This window comes from Phragmites australis, chromosome 10 (genome assembly GCF_958298935.1).
Source record: "Phragmites australis chromosome 10, lpPhrAust1.1, whole genome shotgun sequence".
Lineage (NCBI taxonomy): Eukaryota > Viridiplantae > Streptophyta > Magnoliopsida > Poales > Poaceae > Phragmites > Phragmites australis.
In genome coordinates, this window is record NC_084930.1 from 8,878,015 (window position 1) to 8,903,530 (window position 25,516).

At 44.2% G+C, this 25,516-nt stretch overlaps 1 protein-coding gene across 1 annotated transcript; it reads left to right on the forward strand.

Moving 5' to 3' along the window:
- The first annotated feature begins 17,784 nt into the window (after positions 1-17,784).
- LOC133883474 (uncharacterized) lies at positions 17,785-25,419 on the forward strand. Its single transcript, XM_062322811.1, has 7 exons — positions 17,785-18,195; positions 20,714-20,849; positions 22,064-22,145; positions 23,564-23,739; positions 23,853-23,990; positions 24,069-24,208; positions 24,831-25,419. The coding sequence occupies exons 1-7, from the start codon at positions 18,078-18,080 to the stop codon at positions 25,061-25,063; spliced, it is 1,023 nt and encodes a 340-aa protein (XP_062178795.1). The 5' UTR covers positions 17,785-18,077; the 3' UTR covers positions 25,064-25,419.
- The last annotated feature ends 97 nt before the right edge of the window (positions 25,420-25,516 follow it).

Below are 25,516 nucleotides of genomic sequence, written 5' to 3' on the forward strand. Positions count from 1 at the left end.
AGGTTTACCTGAGACTCTCTGGCGGAGTCTCACTCGGAGACTCCGGCCACATACCAGACACCGGAGTATCCGGGCTAACCCGGAAACTCTGGGTTGAGCTTCTCAAACTCAAACCGAGACTCTCTGCCGGAGTCTCACTCGGAAGCTCCGACCAACTGAACAGAGTCCAGAGTATCCAGGTTCACCCAGAGACTTCGGGCTCAGACAACTAAATCTTTTACCGGTGTCCGTGAGTGATTGTGTCTCTCAACTTTTGGTTCTAAAAGGATATTTTGAGCACTGAGACACCTTCAAGACTATCAACATGCATCCCTCTTGATAGTATATCTATCCTTAACTCAAATTAAAAATAAAATAAACTAAAGCCTATTGAGTAACTACACGACGCTTCTCTTTTTTTTTTGAGGGACGCCAACATCTCTTAACTTAACCAATGGGACTTAAAACCTGTTTATAACTTCAGCAAACCCATTAGTCCCTTAATCGTTTGTCATCAATAAGCCAAAACCCACATAGGGGGCCTAGATGCACTTTCAATCTCCCTCTTTTTGGTGATTGATGACAACACGATTAAACCTTACAAAAAATAATCGAATTAAAGAGTTTTGAATTTTAAGATCTATGGCGAGCTCCCCCTAAATGTGTGCATTTATTTGAAATTGGAATTTGAGATCAAATGCACACATTCAAAGAAATTTTGCGAGAGCTCCCCCTATATCTTAGAATCCGTAGGGTGCAAGTGTGAGTGAACATGATAGCACGTGATGCATATGACAAGATATATCACAAACATAAGAAGGAGAGAAACAAACATCAAAACATCTCATAGCATCATACTAGCACAAATATAAATCCAACAACTACCACACCATACATTATTCATCACAAATAAATACATATGTCTTACATGTCCAACGGAAATGATAAAAATTCGAAGAGATAAACAAGAAAGGATGGACAATATAAGAAGATGTGCATTCTCTCCCCCTTTGACATCAAGCACCAAAAAGAAAGAGAAGCATCGAAGATGATCTAGTCACTGTCTACTTCGAAGTCCTGATCGCCATCATCATCGGAGCCATCATTGTTGTTTGGAGAACTTTCTTCGGCTCCATCCAAATTTTCTTCTTCTGTCTCCTCATCATCATCTTGGGCATGGGAAGTTCTGGCTATAGCTGTTTGGGCTTCATCATACCGTGCCCATGGATTTTCAAACATTTCTGGCTCGCTCACTTCTTCTTCAGAGGTAAGTGGAGAGCAAGGAAGCTCAATCCTCAAATTTGCATAGATAGCTTTTTTCCTCTCTTCTATCTTCCTCAACCTCATATTTGTCTTATCCTTGTGCTCTTTGATCTTAATGGCATTGTGAGTGCACATCTTAAATATTGCTTTGAGAGCCCTTTTTATGAAAGACGGAGATCTATGGGAGGAAGACATACGTTGTGAAGCTGGCCTTTGAGCACTAGGAGCTGAAGGAGGAGGTGAAGGTGGAGGTGTAGATGATTTATTGCTCACCAACCTCATTATATATGGCTCGTGCTTCATTTCTTTGAAGAAACTTTTCTTTGAGATTCTTTCAATCATGTACATGATATAAGGGGCATAAGGACAGCTTCGGCTAGGAGTGTGTGATGCTATATGAATTTCTTCCCAAATGAAATCAATCACACTAAAGGGGTCTCCCTCATTTGACATCCTAGCAAGGAGATTTCTTGAAATTCCTTGAACTGCGGTGGCATCTCAACTTTTAGGAGTCAAGGTGAGCCGAAATAATGAGTTCAAGCACTTATAGAAGGGCCTCATGCCAATGACCATGCCATGAATTACTCTTCCATGATCCGAATACATAAAATCCATATCTTCTGTAGAGAGTTGATTTTCAATATGAATCTTTGTCTTTTGAGTGTCACGGATATCAAACCCAAACACATGAGCGAAAGCTCAATATGAAATATCATACTTTTCTCCCTCAATTGTCCATAACATGGATTGATTCTCCTTACGATCGTACCAGAGTGTTGCATCGAACTGAGCAATCACTTCCTCACTCCAGTCATACCTCAGACCCAAGATGGATTTGATCCTTTTGTGTTCACAAGCTGAGATTACTTCATTGAAAGTGGGATCATTCTTGTTAGCCATGTAACCCCAATCAATCCATTGCATGGGAGTTATTGGTTTCTTCTTGGTAAGGATCACTGTTTCATAAAAATCTGCTTGGAAGTCACTCCAAAAACGGTGATCAACTACATTCTTCACAATTGAAATTGATCTTCATATCTTTCCTTCTTGACTTTGCTTGCCCTCTTCATGTAATTTACAACTTGTTTGGGCATATCATTTGTCATGTGTAATCTAATAGGCCGATGAAGCTTCAGAGGACTCATTATAGGAGTTTCTTCTTCCTCACTTTCTTCTTGCCATTGACTCCAAGACCCAAAAGCAATAGCTTTCCCTTTGCCACTTTCTTCTGTTGCACCCCTTCCTCTCCCTCTCATTGCTTGCATCTTTGTTGTCCCACAAGGTACATTTGTTGTGGGAACGGTCTCATGAATGTGAATGCCTGTTGATGAATGTGGCACTTTCCGAATGACTGAACGAGAGCGACCAAGCCCACTCCCATTGCCACTGGCATTTCTACTCCCACTGCCTTCTGTTTGTTGTGGAGGAGGTTGGGCAAGCGGATCAAATTTTGCTTTTGTTCTTCTTTGATAGGCATTGCCCTTGTCTCGTCCCATCTTCACAAATCCTGAGATACACTAGTATGGGAACAATTTGAGAGACTAGAATGATTGCATAGGAAGGAATTGATGAAAGATGCTGATTTGCAGAAAATTGCACAACTCTGGGCAAAGTTCTAGGATTTGAGAGATTGAATCAATGCATTGTAACATCCTTGGAGTATGTGATTCTATGAAGTATATGGAGCATATCTACCAAAGGAATCCGACTCTGGATCAAAGTATTGAGAGATCAGGTGAATATGATCTTGAGGTACATTTTCAGGGCAAATAAATCACCGACGATCAATCCGGAGGGAGGCCCAGAGAATCCAGCCTAGGGATGAAGTAGATTTGAAGATAAACTTCCAAAATCCTTGGAGAAGGCTTGAGATCGCCGGAGGGACCTTTCCACGAAGAGAGAGAGAGAGAGAGAGAGAGGTGAACCATAAGCTAAGGTAAGAGATATGAACCAAATATCTAAGAATCCTCTTAACGGCCACCAAATAGCACTCTTTTGGAGCAGCTTGAAATCTTGCACACATGCACACACTAAACATAATATCGGGCCTAGATGCACAAAGATAAAGTAAAGAACCAATCATAGAGCGATATACCTTTTGATCTACGGTCTTGCCATCTTCATTTAAATCAAGATGTCCATTTACTTGCATAGGAGTCTTGATGGATTTGGCATTCTCCATATCAAACTTCTTGAGCATGTCTTTGATATACTTGGTTTGACATATGAAAGTTCCTTCTTTAAGTTGTTTAATTTCAAATCCTAGGAAGAACTTCAACTCTCCCATCATTGACATCTCAAATCTTTTGGTCATGATCCTACTAAATTCTTCACAAAAGTTTTTATTAGTAGAATCAAATATAATGTCATCGACATATATTTGGCAAACAAAAAAATTCATTATCTACATTCTTAGTAAAGAGAGTAGAATCGGCTTTACCTATTTCAAAGTCCTTTTTGACAAGAAAATCCCTAAGACATTCATACGATGCTCTAGGTGCTTGCTTAAGCGCGTAGAGCGTCTTATGGAGTTTAAAAATATGATGAGGATACGAGGGATCTTCAAATCAGGGTGGTTGCTCCACATACACCAATTCGGAGAATAGTCCATTTGGAAAGGCACTTTTCACATCTATTTGATACAACTTGAAATCATGGTGAGTAGCATAGGCAAGTAATATTCGAATAGACTCAAGCCTAGCTACGGGAGCATAAGTTTCACCAAAATCCAAACCTTCGATTTGTGTGAAGCCTTGAGCAACCAACCTTGCTTTGTTTCTTGTTATGACCTCGTTCTCATCTTGCTTGTTGCGAAAGACCCATTTAGTGTCAATCACATTTTAATTGGGTCTTTTCACTAATGACCATACTTTATTTCTTTTGAAGTTGTTGAGCTCTTCTTGCATGACCATCACCCAATCTAGATCACCAAGTGCTTCTTCTACCTTCAATGGTTTTAAAGAGGAAACAAAAGAGCAATATTCACAAAAATTTGCAATTTTAGAACGAGTAGTTACCCCCTTTTGTATATCACCAAGGATATTATCCACCAGGTGATCTATTTGGATGCTTTGATGAACTCTTAGATGTGGCACTTGGGATTGAGGTTGAATATCTTCCACTTCATAATTATCAAGGAACTTGTTAGAGTCATCATTAATTTGATCTTGATCTTGAGTTGATATTGATGGCTCTACTCGAGTTGATCAAGATGATTGAGCTTGATCATTGTGATCTATTTGTTGCACTTGGGGTTCTTGAGGCTTGATTTTACCAATTTCCATCTTCTTGATAGCTTCGCTTGGAATTTCTTCATCACCTAAAATATTAGGATCAACTTGCTCCACTTGGGAGCTGTTAGATTCATCAAATGTCACGTCACGCGCGATTTCAACACAACTGGAGGTTTTGTTGAAGACATAGTAGGCGTAGGCATTTGATCCATAACCAAGCATAAAAGCTTCATCTACTTTAGGAGCAAATTTGGAACTTTTGGCCTTTTTAGAATAAAGCATTTGTTACCAAAGACTCTAAAGTAGGATACATTAGGCTTGTTACCGGTTAGAAGCTCGTAGTCAGTCTTCTTCAAAATCTTGTGAAGGTATAGACGGTTGATGGCATGACATGCGGTGTTGACGGCCTCAGCCCAAAATTGATCCGAGATCTTGTACTCATCAAGCATTCTCCTTGCCGACTCTATGAGAGTCCTATTCTTCCTCTCGACAACCCCATTTTGTTGAGGGGAGTAGGGTGCCAAGAACTCATGCTTGATCCCTTCTTCATCAAGAAATTCTTCAACTTGTGTATTCTTGAATTCATTTCCATCATCGCTTCTCACCCTTTTGATCTTCACATCAAACTTGTTTTAAGCTCTTCTCACGAATTTCTTGAATATGACTTGTGTTTCATTCTTATCATGCAAAAAGAATACCCAAGTGAAACTAGAATAATCATCAACAATAACCAAGCCATATTTGTTACCATCAATGCTTATGTAGGCGATTGGTCCAAATAAATCCATGTATAGAAGTTCCAATGCCCTTGTGGTTGTCATTACATTCTTGGCGGGGTGAGGAGCTCCAATTTGCTTTCCCGCTTGACAAGCGCTGCAAATTCTATCTTTTTCAAAGGAAATATTTGTTAGTCCTAGGATGTGCTCCCTATTTAGAAGTTTAGACAAATTCCTCATACCAACATAGGCTAGTCGGTAATGCCAAAGCCAACCCAAGCTTGACTTAACAATCCAGCAAGTTTTAGGCCTCACTTCATCTATTGAAAAATCAACAAGATAAAGTTAACCCTTCAACCTACCGGTGAAAGCTATTGAGGCGTCATCCCTTCAAGAGACGGTCACACCCTCATTAGTAAAAAGGCAATTATAGCCCATTTCACAAAGTTATGATACGAACAACAAATTGTAACCAAGAGATTTAACTAGCAAAACATTTGAAATGGAATGATCATTGGAAATAGCAATTTTACCTAAACCAATTACCTCTCCTTTTCCATCATCACCAAAAATGATATTTTCATGTGGTCCTCCATCTTCTTCAGTGATAAGAACATACTCTTTTCTCCAGTCATATGATTTGTGCAACCGCTATCAAGCACCCAACTTGATCCACCGAAGGAGTATGCCTACAAAATAATTTTTAGCTTTTGTTTTAGGTACCTAAATTTGTTTGGGTCCTTTAATGTTAGTCACAAGCACTTTTGGTACCCACACACTGCTTTTCACAACTCTATCTTTTGTGCAGGCACTAACATATAGAGCAACCACTTTACCACGGTGGTTCCTCTTAAGCATATAAGAAGCATAAAAAGTATATTGTGGAGCATAGCTCTTGGGTTGTTTTGCTTGAGTGATGCTATCAACTTGCTTGCCTTTCTTGATGAACTTGAGGCACTCCTTGCCATTGATCACTACACGCTCATTTAGCTTGCTTGTATGCATGTCACAGTCAAGTCATCTCTTTTGCTTGTTATCCTTAGTCTCAATGGTCTTGTATAGTGCATCTTTGGGTTTGTATGTTTTGATGCATCCATATTTAACCAATGCATTTAGCCACTCATTTTTCTTTTGTAATACTTGCAAAGATTCGACATTAGTAGTACAAGCAATAACATCAACATTGTAACATCGAGAGCAACCATTACTAGTGGAAGCACTAGAGAGCAAGTTTGCATCATTAGAGATGGATGTGCTATTATTGGGGGTATCAGTTTGTATTTCAAGAGTTTTATAAGTTTCATCCAAACATGAGAGTTTCTCTTGAATTGTAGAATTGTTACTCTCAAGTCTAGCAATAGAGGCATTGGACAAATCAAGATCTTTGGTCAATTTAGCAAGGATCTCCTCGAGTTCAAGATTTCTCTCCTTTTCAAGGATGAGCAAGTCCTCTTACTTCTCGAGGATCTCCTCTTGACTCTCTATTGTTTCCATGAGCTCTTTTATTTTAGACATGGTATTTTTGCTAAGTCCTTTAAGCATGCTTTCATAACTACTATCACTATCACTATCTAGGAGATTGGGTTGTGATTTTACCTTGTGCCCTTTCGCCATGAGACACTTGGGAGTGTCGTCGTCGCTTATGTCACCAAAAAGTGACTTTGTTGGTGTAGAGGTGCGGATGGCGATGGTGGCGACTCCTTCATTATCGGAGTCAGAGTCGGAGTTAGAATCCCACTCCTCTCCAATGTGAGCTTGACCCAAGTACTTCTTTTTGTGGATCTTGTATTTGTCCTTCTTGAAGGTCTTGTTCTTCTTCTCTTCCTTGTCCTTATTCTTCTTGTTAGGACACTCGGCGATGAAGTGACCAACTTCATCACACTCATAGTAAGCCCTTTTGGTTGTTCTTTTCTTGGGCATATCTCTCTTGTACTTGCTATAGCCACCCTTCTTCATAATTTTTTTGAATTTTCTTACAAAGATGCTATTTCTTCATCATCCGAGTCTTCATCTTCACTTCGGCTTGATTGTTCAATTTGCTTACTCTTCGTTGTCTTAAATGCAACTTCTTTGTTCTTGGAGGTTGAGCTTTGCTTTGCAAGATTTTTGACTTCATTGGCTTCCTCCTCCATAAGCTCATGAGCAAGAATCCTCCCAAGTACATCACTTGGTGTGAGACTCTTGTAATCCCTTCTCTCTCGGATGAGTGTGACCAATGTGAGATTTCTTGGTGTAAAGGCTCTAAGCAACCTCCTCACCACCTTGTGATCATCGAGATCTTCACTTCAAAGCCCTCTAATTTTGTTCACCAACACCATCATTCGGTCATACATGCCTTGGAGGGTTTCATCCTCCTCCATAACGAATCTTCCTAACTTGCCGTCAAGCAATGCTATCATGTGAGACTTGGAGTGTATCCTAAATTGCTTTAGCCTCCTCAAGCTCATCCACTTTATTGAATTCCTCGGGGCTCAAGGCACTAAGGATTGCTTGCTCTTGTTCCGGTGTGAGTTCAATGTCTTCCGCCGGAAAGTCGAGACCTACACACACAATCTTCCAAATGCTCGGATGGAGCAAGATTACATGCATCTTCATCTTGTGCCTCCAAGCAGTGTAATGTGTGCCATCAAAGAACGGCGCACGCTCGGAAGGCATGGAGATGAAGTTGTTAGAAGGAGAATTCAATTTACTATAATCAAAACTAACTTTGACTCCCCTTCTATATTTGGAGCTAAAAGTTGTTGAAGCATCGCTTGAATCCATGGGCCTTCTTGAGCCACCACCCAAAGTTTCACCCTTCGGAATCTTCGGGTTTTTCTCCCTGGATGCTGATATCTTCAAATCTTCCAAGCGGTGAAGCCTTGTAGGAGGTTAGGCTCTGATACCAATTGAAATTTACAACATGTCACCTAGAAGGGGGTGAATAGACGGTTCCTGAAATTTAAAAACTTTGCAGCGGATTACTGAATCTGGATATTCTAGGTTAATCCGGAGACTCCGGGTTATACAGAACCTGGATACTCCAGCCTTATCCGGATAGTCCAGATTATACAGGAAATTAAAACTTATGAACTTTCGAGTAAATCTAAGTGATTCTATAAGTTACCACAGGTTCTAAAACAAGTCTAAATACCTTATCACCAACAACCTGTAGTCACACGCACTCAAACAAGTAGATCTAGAAAATCCCCAAATATTAATTCAAACAAGTAAATGTGCAACAAAGTAATTCCCGAAGTTCGGTCACTTCACAAAGAGGTGCTTACATCTCCGTTGAGGAGCTCACAAAGAGCCGGGTCATTTTCAACCCTTTCATCTCCTAAGCGACCATAAAGATCAAGCGAGGGTTCTTACTCAAATCAAAGAGGGTGATACAAACTTCCCGGGGCACTCTACAATTTTGGATGCTCTTCGAGTGATGCCTTGTAGTCTAGTAGCTCAAATCTCCAAGAGAAAAGAATACGAATCGAAATCTTGACGATGACCTCAAGTGCTCAAGAGTGGATTTTTGCTTTCTAGCACTCAATCTCACTTCCCAAAACCTAATCTCCAAATCTTACACAAATTAAAGCTCCAGAGGAGTTGGGAGGGCTATTGAATGGCTTTGAATGTATTTGTCCACGAGTTAGTTCAGCAGCTACTCAATAGAGCGGTTGTGGGGTTTTTATAGCTCACTTCAAAAAACTAGCTGTTACAGTGTATTTTGAACTGAGCCGGAGTATCCGGGTTCACCCGGAGACTCCGGGTAACACAGGGGAACGTAGGCAAAAACATTGTTCGGAGCCTCTCCGGAGGGTCCGAAAACACCAGAACCTGGAGTATCCGGACCAACTCAGAGACTCCAGGTTAAGCACTTAAGGCCTACCCGCGACTCTCTGACGAAATCTCACTCGGAGAATCCGGCCACAAACAGAACACCGGAGTATCCGGGCTAACCAGAGTCACTCCGGGTTAAGCACACAAGGCTTACTCGAGACTCCCTAGCGGAGTCTCACTCGGAGACTCCCTGGCGGAGTTTCACGAGGAGACTCCAGCCACATACCAGACACCGGAGTATCCAGGCTAACCTGGAGATTCCGGGTTGAGCTTCTCAAACTCAAACTGAGACTCTCTGCTGGAGTCTCACTCGGAGGCTCTGACCATGTGAATAGAGTCTGGAGTATCCAACTAAATCTTTTTCCCGGTGTCTGTGAGTAATTGTGTCTCTCAACTTTTGGTTCTAAAAGGATATTTTGAGCACTGAGACACCTTCAAGACTATCAACATACATCCCTCTTGATAGTACGGCTATCCTTAACTCAAATTCAAAATAAAATGAATTAAAGCCTATTGAGTAACTACACGCCACTTCTCTTTTCTTTTTGAGGGACGCCAACATCTCTTAACTTAACCAATGGGACTTAAAACCTGTTCATAACTTCAACAAACCCATTAGTCCCTTAATTGTTTGTCATCAATAAGCCAAAACCCACATAGGGGCCTAGATGCACTTTCAGGGCGTGCTACCATCGGGGTCCTGGGTGATGGAGGGTGACGAGCTTGTGGTGCTTCTCAGCAACTCGCGGGGAGGAAATGGCGTCGACAGAGCTACAGCGATGGAGTAATGGCGGCGGTGGATTGGAAGAAAGAGAGAAAAGGGGGACCAGCTGCTCCATTTATAGAGGGAGGGGGAAGAACAGAGAGGCGGTGTGGTGCGTCGTGTTGTCCTTGATGAGCAGGATGGTACGAGGTGGCGTGACAGCTCCCACCTTATTTCCCGCAGCATGGCGGCTCTGTGCTGGCCAGCACGTGCGACGAGAGCCAAAGTCAAGCGGCGTTAGACGGCTCGGGCAACATGCATGTGAGAGAGTAGAGAAGGGGGGAGAGAGAGCATGGAGAGATAGCGTGAGGGGGTGAGGAAGTCGTTGGCGCATTGAATGCGCCGGTCATCGCGGTGGCATGGTGGACAACGTGATGCCGTCACGCTAGAGGAGGGAGATGACATCGGTGTCAGCGGATAAGTGATCTTTGAGGATAATAGTAACACTTGCTAATCAGTTTTGCATCTACTTATGCTAACTCTATTTCATCGATAAGAAAATAGCAGGTAGTAGTATATTGGACGAGCAAAATAATAGTAGTGTTCACAAACATCCCTAAAATATGAATCAAATCTAAATGTTTTAAATCTCACACTATGGACCATCAACTAGAAGGACTATCTTGGCTTTCGCTGTCGGACAAGCTAAGACCCAAAGACTCGACGAAAGCAGGGATCATAGGTTCGATGCTTTCCATAATTTTTGTTGCCTCTTCTATAGGGCATCTGAAACCTATCGTCACCATCGAGGTGTCGAGATTGGGGTCATAGCTCTTGAGGAGACCAAGCATTGTTCTAGCACTGAGGGAGGCTAATTGGGTCATGCGGTCGAGGGTCTACTCCTCCAGCTCTTGGAGCACTGTGACCACATCTCCCCAATTGGCAATCGTAGAGTTTCGATCAGCCTCTGATTTCTTTGAAATTTTGGCCATTGCGTCTCGATCGGCTTTCACCTTCTTCAAAGCATCAGCCATGGCTTTTCGGTCAGTTCTATCCTACTTCAGGTCGCCTTAGAGCTTGTCTAAATATTTGTCCATGTTCTCGATGGTTTTTTTTGCTCATTAATAAGGGTATTTTTGTCCCTAATTACAGACTCGAGAACTAGAAAGAATAGATAGGGATCAGTTAGTAGTTACTCGATGAACGAATCACTTACTAGTGATTAAGAGGGGCACTAATGTTCAATTCTTGCCAAGCTAGAGACAAGCTCCACATCATTTTTCATTTGATAGTTGCTATGGTCAACTTCCAAATACCGGACCTTTGCAGCAACCACTTGGGTCCTTGCAGCCTTGATGAGATCCTCCAGAGCCGTAAAAGTGTCTTCCATTGTGGTTGATGCCAGCACCTCAGCCTTGTTGGTTTGTAGGCTTCACCTAGGGACATCCACTGAGGATTTCTCTGCTCAAGGAGATGATGGCGGAATAGTTGTGGAGGCCGAAGCTGGGTCACTTGTGATTTGCTCATTTGACTTCTCTAGATTTGGCAAACTGCAATGAACAGGATCAAGAATGGAGCCAAAAGTTGCGAATTAGGACAAATACTCAGATCTAACCTCTTGTTGACTCGGATAAGCGCATTGAATTTCAGCTTCTTCTTCTTGATTATTTTCCTCCTCATCGTACCGACAGAAGGATTCGGTTCTGTTAGAGGGATGGTCAAGGGGTCTGACGAAGCCAAAGTGGTCATTGCCTGTAAGAAATCGACCAACAACCGTGTACAATTATGAGTTTATCGAGTAATTGTTTTTAAAAAAAAAGAATGACCAATTAAAGGAAAATAACTCAGTAGGAGTTATCCCTTTGGTCGAGTCATCGGGTGTGGCGGTCTCTTGGGATGGCGATTGCGAGGATGCACCAGATGTCCCCTGAAAAAGACCATCCACATAGACTTGCTGTTAGCAGGCATTTGCTCGATAACAAAAAAATTATCGATTAGTGAAAGATTTGATTTCAGTACCAGAGGACTTCTTCGCGTGCAATTGAGGGGGTTTGGATCATACAATGGATCAAATGATGAGGACGATTTTTTTGGTCGATGAGACCCATCGGCTTCTTGAGTAACTGATTCCTTCCTCTTGTCGCTAGCACCTGAAGGAGTGTCATCAAGATCAAGGACCTCATTTGTGAGGATATGCTCTTGACGAAAGACTGGAGCCTGTGATAAAAAAAAACAAGAAGTCAGATCTAGCAAACAACAAATAGCCCTATTTTCCTACTTAAGGAATCCCCACCTCTGGTCGAGGATTCATAAGGGAGTAGGGCAGAATGTAACATTTCAGCGCTTCGTCAGAGAAGAGTTTGTTCAGATGAACATTAACTTCTTGCGGGGAACAGAGCTGAAATAGAAATGAGGAAAATCATTCGAAAGAGCTTGACTGCAATAACAAATGCAGCAGAGTGCTAATTAAGTCTTACATTCAGTTGCATCCCTGGAGTTATCTTTGACTCCATTGTCCTCCCAGGCCAAGTGTTCCCGCGCTTTCAAGGGGCTTAACCTCCGACTGATAAAATCTTTGACTACATGCCACCCAGTTAGGTCGGATTGCTTGAGCATGCCGATTCGATTGGCATAGTAGGAGGTGTGGCTGGTCTCACGGTGTTTCTTTGTTTAAGATAGGATTTGATGGGGGGAAAAGGCCTCTATAGATTAAGAGGAATTCAACCGGATTAGGATTGGAGACATAAAACTAAAGTTTTTTCCAATCTCTTGACTAGGAGGAGATTAGGGGAACTGTGATGTAGGAAATATTCTTTCTATTTCTCAGTTGGAAACCACATCCCTCAACACTTTTATTCTCCTTAAACCTTTTCATATAGTAAAAGTACTGGAACAGATTCAAACTTGGCTCGACGCAAAGGAAGTCTTTGCAAAGATGAACAAAAACGCTAAGCATGGTGATAGAGTTCGGGTTCAAGTGGTGAAGCTCGATTTGATACCAATCGAGTACATTAAAAAAGAACTTGGAAGGAGGGATGTTGAACCCACAATGGAAAAATGATTCAAAAACCATGAATTCATGATCAATTTTGTAGGTTAGGAACTCCTCACCAAATGCAGGTCTCCATTCAACCAGATCGCGATGGGGCATTATTCCTTCAGCCTTGAGCTCCTTTGGCCTTGATTCTTGCATTAGGGAGACCGACCATGTCTTAGTCATGAACTATGTCTCATCAAGCTGCTTGGGCAAGGCATCAACAGACTTCACATCAGACTCCTCCTCCGGCGAGGAAGGAGTGGGGGTTTACGAATGAGAACATGAATCCATGGTTTCTCGACGGCGGCGAGTGTATGGACGGAGAAATATGGAAGCTTGTGCGAAAAGGCTGGCGATGAGACCAATGAATAACTGCTATAGTTCTGGCTAGTACGGGTAAATAGCCCAAAACTTACTATCTTTCGGCAACAACTCCCATCTCTGTGATGCCTCGATCGGTGTGAAAGGCAGAGTGATGATATAGTGCAAATCTCTACACGTATTAAATGCGCTTATACCCATCAGTTCAAATTTTGAAAGGTTTTTTTAACTCTACTCGAAATTGGGTGTCGACTAATCGAGCTTTTAGTCCTTTCTTGAGCTTCGAGTGTGGTTAATAGCAGGGTGCTCGACCCAATTGTGTTTCCACTCGATACTTGGAATTGGATCCGTTCTTACTCGATTCTCTCGACTGCAAGCCTGAACCACCTTACTCGACCAGGCTTAGACTCGGCGGTACTCGAGTGGAAAATTGCAGAGCCCTTTCTCCCGAGCAGAGTTACGGAGCTACTGTCGAGTACCTAACTATGAGGTATATACACATAAAGAGTATACCATATACGGATAAGATATACCGTGTGCATGCTTAACAATTCCGAATATTACAGAACCAAACCTATGGTACCTGATACTCCCGGAGATACAAAATGCGCAGACTAGGAAGGTCTCGATTGGTTACCCAACTCAAGAACTAGTATCCTAGCTGGATTTATCTGATCTTTCTTGGAGGACAAGATGAATGACTCTCTATCGATTACAGCGAGGTAGGAAGCAGTACAAGATCCCTATATAAGGCGGGGATTTAGACCCCCGAAGGGGACTCTTTTTCCGGAGGAACACAACTCATCTGCAACTCGACGCAAGCACTAGGGCCACATGAGATACTCGATGACTTCGTTATTAATCTAGTTTAGAACCCATCTACTCTTGTAATAGATCTAGACACATTGCATGTACTCGAGTTAATACATATACATCATCAACCACACATGACATAGAGTATTACTCCAATCGAGGGCCCGAACCTGTATGCATTGTGTGTGCCCCGTTCCTTGTTCGATTCCTGAATCACGAAGGTAGCCCCATTATTCTCACAGACATATTGCCAGGGAAAAACCCTCGACATGACCGATGGTCGGTCCACAGGCACATGGGTGCGCGGGCGCGTTGGCCAACCAGAGCAGCGAAGGGGGAGCGGTGACGGCGAGCAATTGCAATGGAGTCGCACCGGTGAGCTCACCAGATTTGTGCTCCCGCTGGTGATTCACTACGATGAAGTCGTGTCGGGCATCTACTGACTGCGAGTGACTCAGCTGGGCACTTATTGACGGCCAGAGGCGACCAGAGCAGCGTCAGACGGCGGCCGGAGTGGGTCGAGGCGACGACAGAGAAATTGAGTAGCACCTCCCTTATACTACACGTGGTCTACCTGCAAGGAAAAGGAGCCTAGCGCTCCTGGGCTACATAGCACGACTACCGATTCGCACACAGAGGGTATGTGCACGCCAGCGGTGAGAGTGTGGCGACGGGAGGAAAGCTTGCGGCTGCACGCAGCGAAGCAATGGAAAGGCACAAGAACAACGTCATGCTATTTAGGAGGGTGTAAGGGAGGACGGGGATGCTCATTGAGCTCGAAAACAGTGAGAAGCTAGACGGCGGCTGGCGATGCAATGGTGCAGTGGCGACGGAGCAGCTCGCTTCTGGCTCAGGCGTGCACCCATCGGGGTCCTAGGCAATGGAGGGCGGCGAGCTTGTGGTGCTTCTCGGTAACTCACGGGGAGGAAACAGCGTCGGCAGAGCTACTGCGATGAAGTAATGGCGACATTGATGGATTGGAAAAAAGGGAGAAAGGGGGGACCAACTGCTCCATTTATAGAGGGAGGGGAAGAACAGAGAAACAGTGTGGCGCGTCGTGCTGTCCTCAATGAGTAGGACGATGGTGAGGTGGTGTGACAATGCCCACCTTATTTCTCGCAGTATGGTGGCTCTGTGCTGGCCAACACATGCGATAAAAGCCAAAGTCAAGTGGTGTCAGACGACTCAGGTGGCATGCGTGTGTGAGAGCAGAGAGGGGAGAGAGCAAGAGCGTGGAGAGATAGCGCGAGGGTGTGAGGAAGTCACCGGCGCATTGAATGCGTCAGTTGTCACAGTGGCACGACGAACAGCGTGATGCCGTCGTGCTGAAGTAGGGAGACGACACTGGCGTTGGCGGGTCCGCATGTTCGCTAGGGTGAGAAAGGGTAAGGGGACACGAACACACCGATGCAACGGTAAGGGAACACGAACACACTGATGCACATGGGTGGCAAGCCTAGGCGGAGCTCGATGTCGCAGCTTCATCGGGGTCGCTCTGATTTGGACAACCTCGTCATTGCTCCTCGCCCTAACGATGCCCATCGAGGCTCTCGAATGCAACCCAGCCATGGTAGCAACTTGTAGGCAGAGAGGACAGGCGGGGAAGGAGGCCAAAGAGGAGTCACATGCCGCTGGGAGACAAGATCTGATCCGATCTCATCCTTCACAAATCCTGCAAGGTTGCCGTCTGTCGGTGTATCAGGAACCAGGGGTCCCTGAGTCCCGAGACCGGGCCGGCCATCCGCCACGTGTCACCATCCCGCGAGGTCCACCCTATAGGATGAGAAGAAACTAAGTTCCGGAAGAAGGTGCTCGGGGCCGCAGCCTCTGGTTCCCGAGCACCCCAGTTCCCCGATGACCCGCAGAGTCCAAGTACCGGGAAGAAAGTGCTCGGAAGGGTTCTCACTTACCCCCGAGTACTGTAGTCCCCCAATGATCCAAACAGCCAAGTGCTCGGGGCTGCACGTGGCAGCCCCCGAGGACTCGGTTCCCCGAAGGTCTCACCGAAGTGCTCGGGAGAGAGTGCTCGGGGCTGCACGTGGCAGCCCCCGAGCGCTCGGTTCCCCGAAGGTCTCACCGAAGTGCTCGGGAGAGAGTGCTCGGGGCTGCACGTGGCAGCCCCCGAGCGCTCGGTTCCCCGAAGGTCTCACCGAAGTGCTCGGGAGAGAGTGCTCGGTTCCCCGAAGGTTCGCGCAAGATCGCCCGACGACCCGAAGGGTCCCATCGGCGGGGTGTTAGTCAGTCAAAGGTCCAATGCCGCATTTAATAGGCACGCGCGGCCTGACATCCTGACATTCTCAGCTGCCCACGCCCTAGTGTCAGACCCTGCCATGCTTTGACAGGGGGGCGTGGGTCCATTAAATGCACGGGTCCCGTCCCGTTTCATCCGGGTGCCTCGGGATAACGTTGCCAGGATCGAAGCGCTCCGCCTGCCACCCTGCCCTGGCAGAAGAACAAGACAGGGTGGGCGCACCGGGCGCCTCTATGGCTGCCCGGTGGGCCCTCTTAATGGTGCCAAAGGACATCCACAGTGGCGGGTGGTCGGATGCACGCCGCATTTTTCCACCGCCCCTGTCACTTCGCCAAGACGGAATGATGGCGCCTTTCTCCGTGGCGCCTTGGCACTCGCGCCCCCTCTTTCCCATTCAGGATAAGTCGAGGTCGGCGCGCCTATAAAAGGAAAGGATGTAGAACACATGAAAGGCCAGTTGAAGATTCGAGATTAAAGAAGGATTCGAGATTAAAGAAGAGTTCAGGTAAAAAAGGTTCAGGTTCAAGACAAGACGAGATTCAGGTAAAAAAGGTTCAGGTTCAAGACAAGACGAGACGATAGAATAAGAGCATCTCAAACAAGCTCGAGCAGAGCTAGAACACGGGAGCCTCAAGCTCTCTGTAGGCAGCACACCCTTGTAACCAGATACATCCTTGAAGAATTCCCTTCAAGGAAAGATATAGCGCTCACATAGGAGTAGGGTGTTACGCCCCCGTGCGGCCCGAACCTGTCTAAACCCCGGTGCATCTATCTCTTTTTGCACTAGATCGATCATCCCCCACCACCAGCCGTTGCATTTATTTCCGTTTCCGTTTATTTCCCGGACGAGCTCGTTCAGGATCATCCCCCGGCCGAATCTTTAAAAAGGGGTTTCTCGGGATCCCTGCGACAGGAGTTCATCCTCCGACACCGTCGGAAACGGGCATGGAGACAGTGAGGGATGGGGAAGCAGGCATGGTCGCCTGGCCAGTGCCGCTACTTGCGTCGTGGGCAACGGGATGGGAGTTTTTTCTCTCTCTCTTTTTCTATCGAGGGAGTGTCCGATGAGGACCACAATTAGTTACCGCCCAAATCGAGCGTAATCAGATTGCTAAAGGCGCGGTATCCATTTCCATGGCATCCGATTAAACAAACACAAAGTAACACGATCGGTTGACGATGTGATCGGGTCACGCCGAGAAACGGCCGAACCAAACAACACCTATGTTGTTTTTTGCCCAGCGGAGCGGGCCGTGTCTTTTTCCCTAAGGTGGTGTTTGGCAATTGGGAAAAGGGGAGTGGGATAGAGAAAAGAAAATAAATTGTGAGTTAAAATAGAAAAGTGGAAAAGAGATGGATAATTAAGATTGAATTTTATTACTATTTTAATAAAATATTATTTCCCTTTCCCATGTGCCAAACGACACCTAAAAAGTGATACCACCAAGCGAGGTCATTCGGCCCACTTGCCAATACGAATCCAGACCATCGGACCACGATCCAACGGGCGCTAACGACCCAGACCGACAAGGCGACAACTCCCACTCGCCCCGTCCCCACTCCTGGTTCGAGCCGAGCGCGTGCCGCTTCGTCTCGTCCCGATATAAATACAGCCTCCGGCTTCCTGCCCCATTCCCCACCCCTCGCCCAAGGAGGCCGGCCTCGCCTCACCCGCCCGCCCGCCCCCGCCGATCCGTCCACCCAATAAAGCGCCTGTACAGATCCAACCTTGCGGATCCGGATCGCCCTGCCCCCGCGCCAATCGGCGCGATTTGATTTGATTTGATTTTTCTCCTATTTTTTCCCGAATTTGTTGGTGGTTTTTTTCTCTCTTCGATCGGAGAACTAGGGTTTGGGCGCGCGGGGGGCAGCGCATTTCAAGGCCATTGTCGCCGGGGTAGGAGTCGACTCGACGGGCTTGGGGGAAGGGAAGCGAAGCGAGGCGATGGAGAAGAAGAAGGTGGCGGTCCCGCTGGTGTGCCACGGCCACTCGCGGCCCGTGGTAGACCTGTTCTACAGCCCCGTCACGCCCGACGGTTACTTCCTCATCAGCGCGAGCAAGGGTAAGCGACACTCCCCCTCCGATCAACTCGTTCCATTTTTCTTCTAACATCGTGGTTGAGATCGGGATGTGGATTGTGACGCGACGGACGGATGCTAGTTGTGTGGTTCTAGTTCGAGGCGTTAGTTGCGCTGCGAGTTGGAGCGTTACATGTTTGAATATAGTTTTGAGGTGGATGGATTGCCAGAGGCGCAATTTGTGCCGTGATAATTATTTGACGCTGATATGTGATTGGCTAGTGGGCTAACTTTACCTCAGGCGCTGTAGCTTTCAAAATTTGGCGGTTGTTCTTTCCAACTGCTCCAATTAATGTGTCTACATCCTATTCGTTATAGAAATTGTAGGATTTGCGTTACAATTGTTTTGTTAGGAGTCAAGCATTTTTGTTATTATTATGGGCTGTACACGTGGCACGAAAAACACACCTATAAGTTTTCTAGTTGTCTTTATCTGGCGAATCCCTCTCCTTATTAGTAAGCAGGCCATACCCAGCTTCTGAATGGTGGGAATGTCCTCAGCACTCCATTGTGAACATTAACAATTATTCTATAAAATTTCATCTATGATAGTTGTTGCCTCGGTAGTGACATTCATTACTTTCCATTTTGATTGACTCCGGTCCTATTATCTTTTTTGCTAATCTTTTTCTTATTCAATCTTTTCACGAATCTCCCTTCACGAAAGAAATGTAATCTTGATAAGGAATACTACCGGAAACCTAGTTTGCTCTCACATGAAAATCTAGTTCACATGCTAAAGCATCTGTGGCTGATTGGTCCAAGAGGTCACCTACCTAGAAAGGACTGAATGTTTCTTTTTTGACACTGTTTTAAAGTGCTAGCCGCTAGGTGGGCAGCGGGTTGGCGCCTAACGCATAATTGCTGATTAGGTGGGTTTGGTGGTCAGTTAGGCGGGCTAGGCGAAGGCAGTGATTTGCCACTTGGTGGGAGGGGGGCGCCTAGCTACTTGGCTGACTTTGAAAGAAAACGCCTTTTCAACCATCACTCTTCCCAGTTCCACTCCCTTCGATTCTTTGAGCGATATGTGGCAAGTGGAAGAAAAATCCAAACTTATATTTATTTCCATTTTCCTGCTTCATCTATCCCTATGGTCTTCTCTGTTAGTAGATTGAACTTCCATTTATTCTTTCCATTCGCCTCAGAAGTAGCCTCCAATGAGTTATGGTTATGAAATGTGCTAATATATGTGATGAGGGAACTTGTATTCATGTGTTATTTGAGATGTGTAGGGTGCTATGGTTAAGTTGGTTTGTTTGTTTGTCTATAGTTGATACCTAGGTAATGCTATTTGATGTTATCAGTTAATGTACCTGGGGTTGGCGTGGTGCAAATTAGCCAAATTTTGACATATCGACCTCCGTTGGAGAATGAAGAAGTTATTGTGAAACTGTAGTTCGTACATGTCTTGCCTTTTGTAATCCTTGTAAAAGATTTGTTACCACAATTGCAGAGCAATATTTTGATTTGTATTGTGTGAGTTCCTTTTTTTACCTTTCTCAGCTTAGTGGGCTAGCTGCCAGATTTGGCTGGATTACCTACTTCACTGATCTCTCTTATGTTGGAAGGAGCTGAAATGTTCCAGGGTCGTCTGGATTACTGGATATTTATAACAAGAGTTAATTTATGTTTGTTCAAATGGAGGTTGTTAAATCAGTACTATTTATAAGTTGGCCTATTTAGTTTTATGTTTTGAAAGCCACTGATATAGGGATGAGACAAATTGGATTCGGTCGGTCTTTCGGATGTTTGAATATTCTTAGGTTGGAATGTTGTGGGTATTTTGACTTTCCACCACTAGTTGTTACAATGGTGATACTGAGATATTAGGTACATTATTTTTGTTGGGACATAATTGCAGTTTATGTTCTAGAATCACGCTTCCTTGTGATAATGCTATATAGTAAGTGCTGGAATTGTTGGATTTGTTATATTGAAACATATCTTAGATGAAGCAAATGACAATCAGCCTATGACACATCTTCTTTGTTGCAGCTTATGACACATCTTCTTTGTTGTAAGCAACTAACCATTTTAACACAGAGTCTCAACAGGATATGGACAATGTATTAGTCCGTAACTTGCAGACTTTTATTTTCAGTTGAGTTCATAGTACAAATACACAGAAGGGTGAGCATCCTGGCATCTGGTTTGTTGTTAGATCAATTCCCATGTATTATAGCATGGGTTCTAAGCTAGTTCCTGGTACTAAGCTTGGCACTAGGAAGTAGCAACAAAAAGGAGCCAGACCCACCAGTCATGAGGGATTGAGCTGGTGGATGCGGGGAAGGTTTTACCTTCCGATTTTGATGCCCCACTAAAGGGTGTGAAACATAGAAGTCCGTTGTGTTAAGTTAGACCCATGCGTTGGTCCTACAGTATAGCCAGCTTCAAAGGATTTGTACCTTTTTTGCATTGCAGTAACATTTGCATTGGAGAACCATACTTATTTGTTATAGTGATGGCTATTGAACAGCTCTCGTCATTTATTTTTGTCTGCAGACACAAATCCAATGCTTCGTAATGGTGAGACTGGTGACTGGATTGGGACTTTTCAAGGTCATAAGGGTGCTGTTTGGAGCTGTTGTCTTGACAGAAACGCTCTGCTTGCTGCATCTGCTTCAGCTGACTTTTCAGCGTACGGTTTTCTTATCCTGTGAAGTTCCAGTGGGCATTGGTGTTAATTTCATTTTCCTTCTTTTTTTTTTCTTTGACAAAATTAGATGCATCCTCACTACTGTATCAAATTATGCTTATTTGATGGATAATTTCTATATTTGCATTCTTGATTTGCTTCCTGAGACGTGAATTGCTGATACATGAATTAGATGTGTTACATACATCTGGCCAGTCTGATCTGAATTGAGTTCATGACTTCATGGTATCTAGTGTTATCAGATTTACCATGGAAAAAAGGGAATCTGACAGTAACTTTGAACGCAATCATATTTGTACAGGAGGCATTTGTACTCACATGTGTTAGGCAATTATTTGCCACCCTCAACATCTGTCCTTAATTTATTTAACCATCATGCGAACATAGTTGAGACTTGAATAAGTATGCTGACCTGGAAAACTTTGTTCATAAATGATTTTGTTACTACTATACATCTGGATGAGGAATATATAGTGGTTGCATAATTTTTGTTTCTGAACATCATTAAACAGTTGGGGTGAGGAAACCAGAAACTTCACGATGATCATTTGGGCTAGAAGAATTCAGGAAAGGGTTGGGGACAGTACATAGAGCAGTGAAAAAGTTTGGGTATGATATTTTCTTAGGATTTTGAAGTTAAGTTGCCTGCCATTGTCATCATCATAATCTATAGAGTTTTGAAACAACGATGTAGTACACGATTCAGGTTAGCAATTATGGTGCTTATAAGTAGGTTTTATTAATGAGGAAGTTTCAGGTGCACAAGAACATGCACGCAAACACAATCTTGTTCATCAGATCCTATCTGGATGGCCCAAGTGATAGGTGGGGATTCCCCATCCCTCGTATGCACCTTCTGATTTGACAAAGTCAGATTGGGCCTAAGCCAGCCCAAGTGGGATGGGAAATTCCCACATCCCATTTGGGCCACCTAGATCAGATCCAATGAATGAGATTGAGTTGGTGCATGTCCACCAATATAGCCTTGTCCACCTTATACTTCCTCTTGATAAATTCAGTGTAATATCCAATTTCCTGCAAAGAAATAACTGGCATGTTTCCAAGAAAGAATGGCTGTCGGTGACATTTTAGTTCTTTAATGTTAATGCCAAGTACCCAGAGATGTTTCTATGTTCATTCATGGTTTCAGCTTGCTCTGTTACTAACTATATGTTGTTGATACCTTATTTTTTCAGTAAAGTATGGGATGCACTAACTGGTGATGAGCTACATTCATTTGAACACAAGCATATAGTCCGGGCCTGTGCCTATTCTGAGGTGATACTTGCTGAAACTTATTTTGTCCCCATGTTATGATGACATCTATGTTGATGAAACCATGATTGTCAGTTCTGGAGTTTGGGTTCCCCCTGAAGCGATGTTGTGCTGCATTCTTTTCATTTTTCTCGAATATGGTGCCCATTGGTTTGAATTATTTGGTTGTTACATTAAAGCTAGGTAGCACCGATACGGATACGTGTATTGGTATTGGACTGATACGGATATGCTATTTTCTCAGGAAACCCAATACACGGATACGATTTACTATTTAAAAAAAACACTAATAAGTTACTACCTTGTTCTGCTCCAAGTCTCCAACTCTAGTCTCCAACTTGTATCTGGCTAGGAGCTACCACTAGCTAATACCTAATAGATTGATGTGTGGCGGCGGCATGGGCTTCATCATCGTCCTCATGCCGTTGGGGTTGGACAAGCCGGCGAGGGAGGCTGCTTCGATGACAACCACAACCCCAAACGTTGTCTCGCAGCCACTGCCCCCACAGTACTGCTTGCCTGCCGCCTCCCGCACACGGTCACTCAATCACCGACGGTCAAAAATCAAAAGAACGGGGATGGGAAGAAAGGAGGAAAAGGGGGAGCCAGGGGGGAGAGGAACTCACCGCCGGCAAGTGGTGGAGGGCGTCGTCGCCGACGTTGTGGAAGTGGTGGTGACAGGCGAGAGGGAGGCATGGGAGATGCGGCTGGGAGTGGGAAATGTGGGTAGGAGATGCAATATTATTAGGTTATGCGGCTAGGAGATGTGATTGGGCTATACTGGACTGGGTCATATCCTAAATGTATCCCACAAGTATCCAAGGAGTATCCAAATTTTCAATATTTATTTTTATTCGGATACTCGGCAGATATGTATCCGTCAAGTATCCGGCACCTATCTGTATCGGATAGGGTATCCGATACTGATACATGGCCGTTTGGAAGTATCGGTATTTCAGAGCATTAAAGCCTTGTCCTAATTTGATATGCCTGCTGCAATTATTGGTATCTGAAAAATGTATTGGTCGTATGGTTGATTTATATCAATCAGCACATCTTACTTAGTAATATCTGTTTGCTTTTTAACTATATACTCCTAGTCCAAATTAATTGCCATTTTAGCTCCTTGCACATAGAACAGGAGCTAATGCTTTCACATGGCTTACCCCTATTAATTGTATATTCATCACTCACACCGCTGCCTGTAGGAAATTTATGGGGTATTCACTGCAAAATGTTGCCTGCGAAGCCTGCAGACAAGTATTTACAAACTAAAATCAATAAGTAAAAACATATACTGCTTTAGTTTAGCTGGCCTTTATGTCTTGTCTTGTCTCTTTTTTTTCATGCTCTAGTAGTCAATTGGAGCTGTCCTTCATAGGTCACTTTCAGCCTGATTTATATTGTTGATGGTGCTGCAGGATACCCACCTGTTACTCACTGGAGGCATGGAAAAGATTTTGCGTGTGTATGATATGAATCGTCCTGATGCAGCTCCAAGAGAGCTTGACAAATCACCTGGTTCTGTCCGAACTGTTGCTTGGCTTCATAGTGACCAAACAATATTAAGTTCCTGCACTGATATGGGTGGAGTAAGGTGTGCGCGCGCGAAAGAAATGCCTTAATTTAATAATAGATATGGCTACTAGTTGGCCATATAAGTTTTGTTTTAGTACAGCCTCATTGCTCTTAATTAATTTCACTGCACAGGCTATGGGATGTGAGGAGTGAAAAAATTGTCCAAACTCTTGAAACCAAGGCACCTGTCACTAGTGCAGAAGTAAGCCATGATGGCAGGTTCATCACTACTGCTGATGGCTCAAGTGTAAAATTTTGGGATGCGAATCAGTAAGTTTCTTGTATCGTCATTGTCATCATTTGAATTGATAGTCCTTTCCAACAAACGTTTTGATGTTTTTTCATCAGCTTTGGGCTTGTTAAAAGTTATGAAATGCCATGCACTGTGGAGTCAGCTTCACTTGAACCAAAGTCTGGGAGCAAATTTGTCGCTGGAGGAGAAGATCTGTGGGTTCATGTATTTGATTTCTTCACTGGTGAAGAAATAGGCAAGTTTTTCTGTTTTAGCTCTGTCCTGCAGTCTCGGCGTAGCTTTGCATATACAAAATAAAGTTAGCAATATATTTATGTTTGGCTTTTGATGTTGTCACGATTAGAGCTGTTAGAAACGTTCTCAGTTGTGTGTTCTGGTGTTTTAGCTTCAAAGCCTGCCCCCTAACTCATAGGTCTACAGCACAATTAATACTGCTTAGCAAAAATTCTGTACTCACAAGTACTCCTTCATTTCTTGAGTGCTGGGCTTCTGTACCCCTGGTTGCACATCATTCCAGAAAAGGATTGGTGTTGCAGGGTTCATCTCACCTGTGGCCTCTGAATCACTGGTCTATTCAAATATTTGAAGCTATATTTGCTTGATAATCACTGATTTTGGTTTATTGATAAATATTTGCAGACAGTATCTTGATACCATTTATGTTCAGTGTTGTTTTTTTCTCAAGTTGAAAAGGATTTGTCGTGTTACAGTTTTAGTCTTGTAGCAATGTATCTTGGCCCAGTGCGCTCTTGTCGCATCTTTGGTATTTCTATGGGAGATGGGCTATGACCTTTTTAGGCTTTTACTCCATTGTGCTTTCCATTCCTGGTATAACTCATTGTCTCTATGACATGCAGCTTGTAACAAAGGGCATCATGGTCCAGTCCACTGTGTCCGGTTTGCACCTGGTGGTGAATCATATGCATCAGGATCGGAAGATGGCACCATCCGGATCTGGCAGCTGAACCCGGCTAATGCTGATGATATTGAGGTGCCCATTGCAAATGGCAAGGCGAATGTTGGGGTAGACGAGGTCGCACAGAAGATTGAAGGATTCCACATCCCCAAGGAGGGGCAGACCGAGGGGTAGGATTGCATCTTTGTCGTGCTTAGCGGCGTTAGTGCATATTGGAAGATGATTGCCATCAGAGCCGTGCTCATTCAGTTTCTCCCTTGATCTTCAATGCCTGTTTGCAATCCAAGGGTGGCCTGGCTTCTCAGCACTGGGGAAAAAACATATCCCTCGTGAGCATATGGTGGTGGGTTTTTGTATGGGACTCTCGCTTTGATAGACACTATAAACATAGCATCTGTAGTGTCAAAATAAACCATGGGGAAATGCAAGTTGGGTAGTTTAGATACCATGTCTGCGTTCACAAAAGTGAAGTATTTGTATCGCCGCTGGTAACCCTGATTCAATTGTCATTGTGTTGAGTGTTGACCCCATTTTTTTGCCTCACCCTTCGATACCGTACAATGCATTGGCTTACTGAATGTTGATTTTGTGACTTCGAGATCGGATTGCCGATTTTGGATGTAGCTG

Coding starts and splice junctions, on each gene's coding strand:
- LOC133883474 (XM_062322811.1), top strand. CDS start 18,078: ATGGAGAAGAAGAAGGTGGCGGTCCCGCTGGTGTGCCACGGCCACTCG. Junction 18,196..20,713: donor CCTCATCAGCGCGAGCAAGG/GTAAGCGACACT, acceptor TTTTGTCTGCAG/ACACAAATCCAATGCTTCGT. Junction 20,850..22,063: donor GCTTCAGCTGACTTTTCAGC/GTACGGTTTTCT, acceptor TTATTTTTTCAG/TAAAGTATGGGATGCACTAA.